At 46.1% G+C, this 10,292-nt stretch overlaps 4 protein-coding genes across 6 annotated transcripts; all 4 read right to left on the bottom strand.

The window, feature by feature from the left end:
* Window positions 1–23: 23 nt before the first annotated feature.
* LOC125761440 (diphthine methyltransferase) lies at window positions 24–1,547 on the bottom strand. 3 transcript variants are annotated; one of them, XM_049422574.1, is made up of 3 exons: window positions 1,426–1,547; window positions 617–1,256; window positions 24–549 (listed from the first exon to the last, which is right to left on the bottom strand). In XM_049422574.1, the coding sequence occupies exons 2-3, from the start codon at window positions 1,182–1,184 to the stop codon at window positions 71–73; spliced, it is 1,047 nt and encodes a 348-aa protein (XP_049278531.1). In that variant the 5' UTR covers window positions 1,185–1,256; window positions 1,426–1,547; the 3' UTR covers window positions 24–70. The 3 variants fall into 3 exon arrangements, with proteins under 3 accessions (XP_049278531.1, XP_049278534.1, XP_049278533.1); XM_049422577.1 differs by having other exon boundaries at window positions 1,318–1,534; XM_049422576.1 differs by having other exon boundaries at window positions 1,333–1,534.
* Window positions 1,548–1,709: 162 nt separating this feature from the next.
* On the bottom strand, window positions 1,710–8,557 carry LOC125764627 (uncharacterized). Its single transcript, XM_049429049.1, has 4 exons — window positions 8,432–8,557; window positions 6,761–8,119; window positions 4,545–5,935; window positions 1,710–3,458 (listed from the first exon to the last, which is right to left on the bottom strand). Exons 2-4 carry the CDS (start codon window positions 7,814–7,816, stop codon window positions 2,240–2,242), a joined length of 3,666 nt encoding a protein of 1,221 aa, XP_049285006.1. The 5' UTR covers window positions 7,817–8,119; window positions 8,432–8,557; the 3' UTR covers window positions 1,710–2,239.
* Window positions 3,991–6,245, bottom strand: LOC125761431 (translation initiation factor IF-2-like). The gene has a single exon (XM_049422557.1). It carries the CDS (start codon window positions 5,900–5,902, stop codon window positions 4,541–4,543), a length of 1,362 nt encoding a protein of 453 aa, XP_049278514.1. The 5' UTR covers window positions 5,903–6,245; the 3' UTR covers window positions 3,991–4,540.
* Window positions 8,558–8,764: 207 nt separating the features above from the next.
* On the bottom strand, window positions 8,765–10,049 carry LOC125761461 (cyclin-dependent kinase 2-associated protein 1). Its single transcript, XM_049422606.1, has one exon. It carries the CDS (start codon window positions 9,833–9,835, stop codon window positions 9,341–9,343), a length of 495 nt encoding a protein of 164 aa, XP_049278563.1. The 5' UTR covers window positions 9,836–10,049; the 3' UTR covers window positions 8,765–9,340.
* Between the last annotated feature and the right edge of the window lie 243 nt (window positions 10,050–10,292).

Raw genomic sequence — 10,292 nt, 5'->3', positions numbered from 1 at the left:
TAAAAGTTCGCAGAATCCGTCAGTGTCGTGTGTTCAAGTTCAAAGGAAAAGTTACATTTTATTTATTTCTTCACATACATGTGCATACCTCCGAAATGCATAGTTTATGGTCATAAAACGAACAAGTTGCAATTACATGTTTCCCAGAACGATAATTTTCCCCGACCTGTTGCCAATCGCACCCGTAACATATGCTTTCATGTTCACCGTATTCGCCAACTAACTCGAACGTATCGTCTGGCTTCACATGAACCACGCTAAAGTTATGATACATGCAGCCGCACAGAATATTATCCGGTTCCCTGTTTCGGTTCGTTCGTAAACGCCAAACACCGCCCTGCAGAGGCAGCTCGGACACACAAGATTTAAGCTGTCGTTCATCAAAAAGCCGCACATTTTCATCGTAACTTCCGGTAAGTAGAACGTGTTCTCGGTGGGCTAAGGATAGCAGAGAGGTGACACCGGCTGAATGTGTTTTATTTTTACCTTTCACGACTGGTTCGGCTGGGCAGCGTATATCGTGCGCGTACAGAAAACAATCGTCTCCTCCTACGAAATAGAATGCCAAAATTAAGTTAAATTCTTCAGATCTCTCATTTAGACGGATTTCTTTTACCACTAAACATGAGATTTTCGTTATGGTGGCTAAAAGCACAGGTCCACGCCTCAAAGCCGTGTACCTTCCATCCGTGAATGGGGAGCAGACCATTTTCAAAGCTTAACATTTCAACACAACCATGCGAATCGCTTACTATGATCCGCTTCCCATCTGGGCTCCAATCAAGCGCCAGCGTTAACAGATTTCGATCGTTGGTTTCATCACCACGTAGCTTTGCCGTAGCTTTGTATTCGAGCATGAGCTGTCCGGTGGATTCGATTAGCGCATAGATTATTACCGTGCCGTCTGCTCCAGCTACGGCTAATTGGTTCTTTACACATGGGTTCCATTTCTGGTCCAACACGGCCGATCTGTCGATCGTTTGTAGGAGAGTTAGTGAATCTTCCTTACGGAATAGCAATATTCGTCCTTTCCGGTTAGCCGAAGATGATTCCTGGTCTCGTTCCAACTGATAGGTGCCACACACGAATATGTCTTCCAATCCCTCCTGTGGGCACCATTCAACAGAATCGGCAGGTTGTTCAGTGTCATATGATACAATTGTTTTGATGCTTAGTTTGCCCATTTTAGTCCTAGGTAGAATCCAATATGTTGTTCGTTTGTCGTATCTTTTCTTACGGTCTTCACTAAAATTTCACTGAAATGAATAGGATGATTATATTAGGAGAAACTAAACTATTTTTGCAACCTTTTCGTACAGTTCCGATACAAACTATAGCACGTGTTTAACTTTGTTCACCAGGTTTTGTTGTAAATCTAACTGGGACTCCTTTGCTTAATCATTGAAACTTTCTCTTGTTACTCACCCTTAGCTGCTTTAATGTATGTAATACTCAAACAAACACGTTTTCTTCTGTTATATTAAAACAATTCTTATCAACACTAAGCATAATGTACAGCCCAGCTTGTTATTATGTTTTTATTTACATTCATCTCACCGTGCAGGTATTTATAGTCGTTCGTTCAACACTCTGCACTTGTTCTCGCGGGACGAGGAGTTTGTGCCTTGCCTATATACATGCCCATTTAATATCCACTTATACAAGTTATGCTTGCAAGAGTAAAACAAATTGTACACCATTAGAAAGCATACTATTTTCAGATTATAATACCATTTTATTCAACCTTTGCTTATGACGAAAATGACTAGGTTAATTGATTTACCTCGAGAACACAACGCTCGCTACCAGAGTTTTGCTTACTACTAAGAAAACTACACTTGAAATGAAATTTTATCATACAGATCTTCTGCTTATCGACCGGTGTTTATTCTGTTTTGAGGTGCAGGTTTTTAGTTGCTAGGTTGGTTACGATATACCTACGTGATATACCTCACCTCTTATTTTTGCACATAGTAGTCGCTTCGGTTGGAATGAAAGATGCGTGGCGTACTGTGCGATCGCATTCATAGCATACTGTGTCTAGCCTGTATTCCCTACGAAACGTAAACACCTAAACCAGCAGGCCTAGAAAATTGCTGAGTAAGTTCCTTATGCATAACCGGTTTTAAAATTATACCTACTGTAGCGTAAATTAAATTTTAAAATTACCAAATGTTACTCCCTGTAGCTTAGCTACGCGTCTCAGTGTCAAATACGACGGGAATTGCGGGTCGTACACCTATTTGCCTTTGTAATCCGCTTGCGTCGGATGCACTGCACCGGCCGTGGGAGAGAACGTGAAGGGCAGCATGTGAAACTTGTAAAGCTCCGGCTGCATGATGTGAGGAGGGCCCGATTGACTATTGCTGGTTAGAAATTCAGGCGGTTTCAGGTCGGTCCCGTTGAATGGGATGTGTGATGTAGCGTACAGTTGCTCCGGCAGTTGCAACATTTGGCCCGGTTTTTGTGCTGCTGTTATTAGCTTAATGTCTTTCAGGTCCGTCGTCGACAGCGATACGAGGGACGTTTGCGACAGCGAATGTGTCGGTTCGAGATTGTACGTCGTATTTGCCGTCGGTGCATGGGTGTAGCTTACCGTGTCGCCCTGTGTTGACGGTACGCTGAGGCTGGTAGAGCTGCTGGCATTGCTGCTAGAGGAATTACAGGTTGTCGGTAGGCCTAGTTTGGCAGCAGCGGCTGCGGCACCACGCTTCTGGCGAGCATACTCTGCCTTTTTCCGTTTCCGTTCAATCCACTGCTCCGGTGTTTCGTTTAACAGCCGTTCCTTAGCCTTGGCCGCATTTTTCGCTAACCTTAGGGCACGTTGCTGCGGTGTTTCGTTTGCCCGCGAAATTCGCATTCGTTCAGCCAGCTTGGCTAATCGGATGGCGCGCTGCTCCGGTGTTTCCATCGCACGTCGTAACCGTTCCCGTGCCGCACTACGGGCCCGCCGTATGCTGCGCTCTAGATCAGTCTCGTTTTGCCGTCTCATACGGTTCCGCTCGGCGTTCTTGGCCAACCGGATCTGGTACTCTTCGCCCGATTTGCATTCGGCATTGCGTTGCATCCGGTTCCGATACTCCTCCTCCGTTTCTGCTGCTCGCTTTTTGCGCATCCTTTCGGCGTTTTGTGCCATTCGTTTGCGATACTCTTCCTCCGATTCGGCTGCTCGCTTCTGACGCATTCGCTCCGCGTTTCGGGCCAGTCGCTTGGCGCGGGCTTCGGGACTCTCGTGCAAAAACCGTCGCTGACTTTTGGTCAATGATTGATGTATGCTTAAGGAACGCTCGACGTCTGTACCGTTGCCGGACTGTGGTGGTACGACGTTCTGTACTGTTTGCGGTAAAGTGGTCGCCACGACAGGTACTGCATATGGGGACACGATTTCCTGCTTAATGTCATTATAGTATGGATTGATCTGAAAGAATCCATTCATATTTATTAGCTGGTGGTGCGTTTACATGCTTGCCTTATGGAACACATTCGGGGGCAGCAATGTACTGCAAACTTTTCCACTGTTGACAAACGACCGCTTGGGAAAAAACGCTTTTCAAAACAACTTTTCTTTTTCGCGTACCGAATACACAAAACAACTGCAGGTTGAGTTTTATTTTTAGCGATACATCATCTGACACATCAGCTGCGTTTACTCGCGCTTGTGGAAGGATTCGTTTTATTCGTCTTCCCATTACAGTGCAGTGCATAATTGTGTGATATTTATTTTGTATCCTTGTCGAAGCAAGTATTTTCGCAGTACTTAACTTGAATACGTAATTATAAGCATTTATCGTAAGAAATGAATACATGTACATATCTTTGTTAATTTGCCTTATTCACAAAATTGTTTTGGAAACCAATTTTGCAAACGGCAACCTGAAGAGGGGAACTCATTTTCGCAATTTGAAATAAGGTTTCGGAATGAATCAGATCTTCAGTAAAAAGAGATTTATCTACCGACAATCATCGTAAACCAAACAAAAAAAACAAGGCTAATGTAATCACTGATTCATAAGTTTATTTCTTCGACAGTTCGCTATTAGTATCGCACTGCGATCACCAGATGAATCCTGCTAATATGCATGTACACAATAAATGGACTGGGAAGGACATTTTGGGGGCAGAAGCAAAACTATCTTTGTTGCTCACTGAAACATGCAATTACTGGTTTCCCCAGTAGGACGACTAGCAAGTGAGAGAGAAAACACATAAAACCGTTTCTCGGTCGAACCGTAGAATCCGTGGAAGATACTCCATTGCAACGGAGTGTACAAGTATGCGAAAGTTTAAAATTAGAATACCAAATAACCACACTAATATGCATAATCGTTCAATCGATTAATTAAGATTTAGCAGTTAATAAAATGTTCAAATTCGCTGCTTCGCCCAAACGGTTGGCTCCAAATGGCTCTGCAGCAGGAGTAGCAGCAGCAGTTATAGCACCCCGGCTATAGTGCCTCCTACTTGGCTAACTTATTACAAATTTCTCACGACATACGAAGCACTCGGTCTGCCGTATGGCCATCATTAGCGCAACTGACGATTACTTAGTTTTGTAGGCGCTCGACTGTTCCATGTGCGACGCACCCGCTGCCGCGGACGTCGGAAACGGGTACGGCAGTATGTGCACTTTGTATAGATTGGAACTGGGACAGTTTGGGTCGGTCTGCATCACCAGGTGTTGCCCGTTTAGCAGCTCGTGCGGTTTAAAATCACCACCGCTAAATATGACCTGTGGTGTGGAATAGATTTGTTCCGGTTGCAACTGTACGGAACCACTCGAGGTCGTGTGTTTCGACGACATGGTCCCTTTGCTGCTGTCCTTTGTGCTCAAAGCGAACGATGAAGCAGCCGCATTGCTGCTCGAACTGCTGGTGGGTTGTGGTCCACTCGTATGGAGAATTGTTTCCGGCAACGTTGTTGGTGCATGTCCGGGGAAACCCATCGGCGTGTGTTGCAAACTGCTTCCGTGACTGACGGATGTAGTATTGGATGGTGGCCTGGTAGACGAAAGGGAACCATTACCACCTACACCAACAGCAGCTGCTGCGGCACGCTTCTGGCGTGCATATTCGGCCTTTTTCCGCTTCCTTTCAATCCACTGTTCGGGCGATTCGTTTAGGAAACGTTGGCGCGCTCGGGCAGCATTCTTTGCCAACCGGACCGCTCGCTGTTCTGGTGTTTCATTCGCACGGGCATAGCGCATCCGTTCGGCTAGCTTCGCCAACCGTTCGGCCCTCTGTTCCGGTGTTTCGATCGTTGTCCACAAACGTTCGCGCGTCATACGCATCCGTTCAGCTAACTTCGCCAAACGAATCGCACGCTGTTCCGGTGTTTCCATCGCACGCCGTAACCGTTCCCGGGCAGCGCTCCGTGCCCGCCTAATGCTCCGCTCCAAATCTGTCTCGTTCTGGCGCCTTCGTCTGTTCCGTTCGGCATTTTCAGTCAGGCGGCGCCGATACTCGTCGGTCATTTTGAATGCCGCGTTCCGCTCCATTCTCATTCGGTACTCTTCTTCCGTTTCGGCTGCTCGTTTCCTTCGCATGCGTTCCGCGTTTTCGGCCATACGTTTTCGGCTTTGTTCCTCCGTTTCCATTGCCCGCTTCTGGCGCATACGCTCCGCGTTCCGGGCCAGTCGCTTCTCCCGCGCTTCCTCACTTTCGTTTAAAAACCTTCGCTGATTCTTTGTTAAGTTTGTTTCCTTTCTGCTCAAGGAGTGCTCAGAGGAAGTGATGCTACCGTCGCTAACGGCGATTTGTTGTGATGATGCTGATGGTGGCGGTGGCTGCTGGGATTGCTGATGCTGCTGCTGGGTTGGCTGTTGTATCGGTGCAGCGGCATAAGCAGCGTCGACCTCTTGCTTAAACTCATTGTAGTACGTATTGATTTGGAAAAATCCATTCATATTTCGTGGCGATACTCCTCTAACATACCGACACTGGGTGAAGCGTTAGAGGAGCAACTGTTTTCAAAATAAACCACCAATAATTCGCACGCCTGCACAATTCTACTGTCAACTTCACTTTGCCATCCGATCAATAATACCTTTTGCGAAACTTGCATGTATTTTTTTGCTTCACTCTTCCCTCTAGTTTGGAAATTGATCTTTTCTAAACATTTCCCCAAAACTTTACCCTGACGTGTATAGTTACGTGTCCAGTACTTCTTCACGGTAGATGCACGCTTGACAGGCGTCTTTACAGTGCCTGCCCAAAAACAAAACACAGTGCTAAGATGCAAGACAAGAATGCAATTAAGCTACAATAATTAATAATCGCGCATTTAAAATGAATAACACATTAAGACAACACGTGCGAAGATTTCCGTGATATTTCAAATTCTTTTATTTTACAATTCGTGTTACGAGCTACGAAAGAAACAGGCAATCTTATTATGATTCTCGTCGAGTTCAGCATACTTCTTCACGTGCATTTCCCATGATGATAAAACATAAAAACAAAAACAAATAAGGACTTCCTAACGCACTATTTGCAAAATTACGATCGCTTCAACATACGTTTCTTCTTAAGCTTATTGTGTCTGTTATATAGATAGTTTTGTATATTGCCTAAGGTTATTTTCCCCCTTTTTGTTGGTTTTTGCACATTGTTAATTGTGGTTGTTATTCCGCTTCCAGCTGTGTCTTCTAATAGCGAGTCGATTTACTTGCGGTGTACAGCGTTATAATCGTCGTGTTCACGTTATAATCATCGTGTTCACGGTTCTTGCTCTTACTTTATGTCGCCCGTATCACCGAATTTCATTTGCCCTTGTACTCCACATGTCCTGGATGCTGCATACCGGGACCAGCCGTTGCCGCAACTGCACCAGGCGGTAGCGAGTAGGGTAGCATGTGAAACTTAAGCAGATTGTTTGGACAGGACAGGTCCGGATGTAGCGCAGTCGATCCCGGATGCTGGACGCTCGGCAGAAACTCGGAAGCTTTCACCTCGTGCTCCATGAACGGAAGGTGTGGTGTACTGTAGATCTGTTCGGGTTGCTGCGCGTGGTTTTGCTTGGGCGACGCTATCAGCTTGATGTCTTTCACGTCGGGCGGCACTCCATGGCCAAGGTCCGGTACGTAGCTATGGCTGTTGGACACCTGGCTGAAGGAAAGATCGGGCGAAGTGAGTGTGCTGTGTATGGCTGCGTCGTTGCTACTACTGCTTCCTGCCGAACTAGTCGTATTGCCGTGGCCGCTCCGTTTACGACGTGCATACTCGGCTTTCTTTCGCTTCCGTTCGATCCACTGTTCCGGGGACTCCTTTAGCAAGCGCTCCTTCGCTTTGGCCGCATTTTTTGCCAACCGAACCGCTCGCTGTTCGGGTGTTTCGTTCGCCCGGGCTATACGCATCCTTTCGGCCAGCTTCGCTAACCGCACTGCCCGCTGCTCCGGGGTTTCCATTGCCCTTCGCAACCGTTCCCTTGCCGCGCTGCGTGCATGCCGAATGGTGCGTTCCAGGTCAGTCTCATTTTGCCGCTTCCGCCGATTGCTTTCTGCATTTTTGGCCAACCGCTGGCGGTATTCTTCTTCCGATTCGGTGGCACGTTTCTGGCGCATACGTTCGGCGTTGCGCGCTAGGCGGCGTGCGCGTGCCTCTTCGCTTTCGTTTATGTATCCTCGGCGCTTTTTCTTCTGGTTGGACGCGTTGGACGATTTGTCTGGCGTGGGTAGTAAGCTGCTGGGTGGTGCTGGCAGCAAGCTGATGGGTGGCCCGGGAATATCGCTCAAGTCTGTGCGTAGGGGCAGCGTGTAGGAAAGGATACCCTGCTTGATGTCGGTGTAGCAGGCATTCGGTGGCGGATATGGCGCGTTCATTGTGTCGAAATCGATAGCAAGTGGGAGGGATTTTTTGTTCGTTTTGTTCAACTATCCGACGGGATAGGAGGCAGTTACTTCACAGACGCCGTATTTACTACAGGTGCTACTGTAGAGTATGCCTCACCAAACAAGTATCATGGTGTGTATTTACCTGTACGCTGAGCTGCTTAAATCGTCCAAAAACTAGGGCCCGTTTCAATCACTATCGGTGGATCGAACGTCGAACGAATACGTACTACTATTGCACTGTTGTTTACGCTGTCCCTTTGCGTTCATTGCATAGTGGGCACCTGTTTCAACCTGTGTAGAAGAGTGCATTGTTTGGATGTTTAGAACAACAACACTGCTCCAACATTGTGCCGGACGTATTCAAACACTTCTCCGCACTTAGCGCGACCATCACCAGTGCATGGATCTAGCGGTATTGCATCACAGAGATTGCACAGCAAATGTTTTGATTCATTAGTTCTCAAAATCCTGCAGCTAGTGCGTGCAAAAACATCACAATTGATCGACTTTTTGTCAGCACAAGCTGGACAATCAAATGTCATGTGGAATCTACCGCGGACCAGCAATGCACTTCCCTGCAGATTTTCTACTCCTTGTACTTACCAATGTGCGATGAGATTTCACGTACTTGCTGTAGAAATACGCTCGAAAGTATTCTAATGAATGGTTCGTAGTAAAATTTGCTTATTTTCTTCAATGAAAGCATTATTTTTTTCAACGAAGCTATTGTCAAAAGCTTCGCTATTTTTAACGAAACTTTTCGCACGAATAATCCGATCGTAGTGGTCGGCTATGTTTATCAACAATCAGCTGTTTACAGCCCCTGGTTACGTACTGCGCCTGATTCCGTGTGTTCGATACGGTTAAAATTGGCAAAAGATAGACCAATTGTTTGGATCGTTTTGCTTTTTTTGTGTAATATCGATACAATGCGAGTGTGGTTTACTTTAAATATGCATTTATTTATCCCTTTATCAGCTCCCTACTACAGGGTATGTCTACACAATCGCGATTGTATATAGTTAAAGGCTACACAATTGTATCGTCTTTTATTACGCTTGTTTATATGTTTTGTAGAAAAAAGAGAGCATTTCATCAGCGATGCGATCGTGTCTGCTCTCGCTGCAAAACTTCTGTATACATGCTGCACCTTTGTTGGGTTGTGTTTTGGTATACTTCGTTCTTGCTTGCTTTGCTACTTCCGTAACGTAAATACACAGTCTATGTTATTAGCTAAGGCTGCTCTCAACTCTACCGTTAACTGATTATGCATCGTCTTCCGTCTACTGCAATGCATTCCGGCCACAAACATTACGCTGTCCTTTTTGTACTATGGATTATGTTAAACGTTGTACCGTACCATCGACATCCGGCTGATGTCACAACATGGCCGTCCCCGGAAAAGCCAAGGACTGCTTACGAATGCACTTGAAGAATGAGAGTAAGTTAGAGTGAGAAACGGCGGATACCACGGCTGGATCGTGTAGGGGTTTTGCTTGTGTCACCCTACGGTTACTGTCTTGCGGATCGTTCCGTTTCTACCAAGCACTCCCGAACCAGAATGCGGGCGTGCACGATCAATCGTTTCAGCCGCTCGGCTGAATTTCTACTTCCGGAGTACGTTGGACGTAAGTCGCGTCCCATCTCCTCGATCACCATTAGGAGCTGAGCGTACTTCGACAGTCCTGCGTTGTTGGGGAAGTGATTAAACGTAGTGACCGGGGCCACCAGATTTGCAGCACTGTTGTTTGAGCCGACGGTTAATGCTAGTGCACCCGAGGACCCATCGTTGGCCGAAGAGGATACACTGCTATGTTGGTTGTTGCTACTGCTGCTGCGATGATTAATCTGCGGAGTTATCGTAATATTGGCCGTGTTGTTGTTGTAGTTGCTGCTGCTGCTGCTCCCGGTGTTGTGATTGGTATGTGCATTCTTTATCATCGGTATCGGAGTGACCGTCACGTCGGTAAGCTTCGATTCAACGGCCTGTATATCGACGTAGTCCATCGCAAAGAGGGGGAAGAGTTTTCGTTTCACAAATAACTAAAATAACAATCCGATACGCAAGCACAGATAGCGCGCAAGAGGCCAAGGAGAACAGAACTAAAACAATTATTGACAGATAAATGCATCGCTGCATCGATGCAATGCAATTCGTCGTGGTAAAGGAGAAGAAGGAAAGGGGGAGGGCATCCACACAAACCGAAAACAAGCACTCAAATGCATTTTCTTCTATGTCTGGCGGTTGCTGTCAATGAATGGAATGTCAATACATTTTAAATGATACGTTAGCAACCGTTTGATAATCGAGAATGGTATTTGATGGTGGGCAAGAATTTACAAAATAATAAAAAAAGAAAACGGGTACCGACTGCAAAGGGCTATTGGGCATGATAAAGTCGATTCTCTTTTTATGTATTACAGTAAGGTAGCACATTTCACTGAAATGTTCCACAAAAATAGT

Source organism: Anopheles funestus, chromosome 2RL (assembly GCF_943734845.2).
Source record: "Anopheles funestus chromosome 2RL, idAnoFuneDA-416_04, whole genome shotgun sequence".
Classification (NCBI taxonomy): domain Eukaryota; kingdom Metazoa; phylum Arthropoda; class Insecta; order Diptera; family Culicidae; genus Anopheles; species Anopheles funestus.
This window is presented reverse-complemented; position numbering and strand designations above follow the sequence as displayed.

Bases quoted from the DNA above. Each gene is read 5' to 3' on its own strand.
- LOC125761440 (XM_049422574.1), bottom strand. From the start codon at position 1,184: ATGGGCAAACTAAGCATCAAAACAATTGTATCATATGACACTGAACAA. The intron at 550-616 runs GTAAAAGAAATC...TCTATTTCGTAG, and splicing joins CGAAAATCTCATGTTTAGTG to GAGGAGACGATTGTTTTCTG.
- LOC125761431 (XM_049422557.1), bottom strand. From the start codon at position 5,902: ATGAATGGATTTTTCCAAATCAATACGTACTACAATGAGTTTAAGCAA.
- LOC125764627 (XM_049429049.1), bottom strand. From the start codon at position 7,816: ATGAACGCGCCATATCCGCCACCGAATGCCTGCTACACCGACATCAAG. The intron at 5,936-6,760 runs TGAAATTCGGTG...CGCTTCACCCAG, and splicing joins ATGTGGAGTACAAGGGCAAA to TGTCGGTATGTTAGAGGAGT. The intron at 3,459-4,544 runs GTAATCGTCAGT...GGCAAGCATGTA, and splicing joins TCGAGCGCCTACAAAACTAA to AACGCACCACCAGCTAATAA.
- LOC125761461 (XM_049422606.1), bottom strand. From the start codon at position 9,835: ATGGACTACGTCGATATACAGGCCGTTGAATCGAAGCTTACCGACGTG.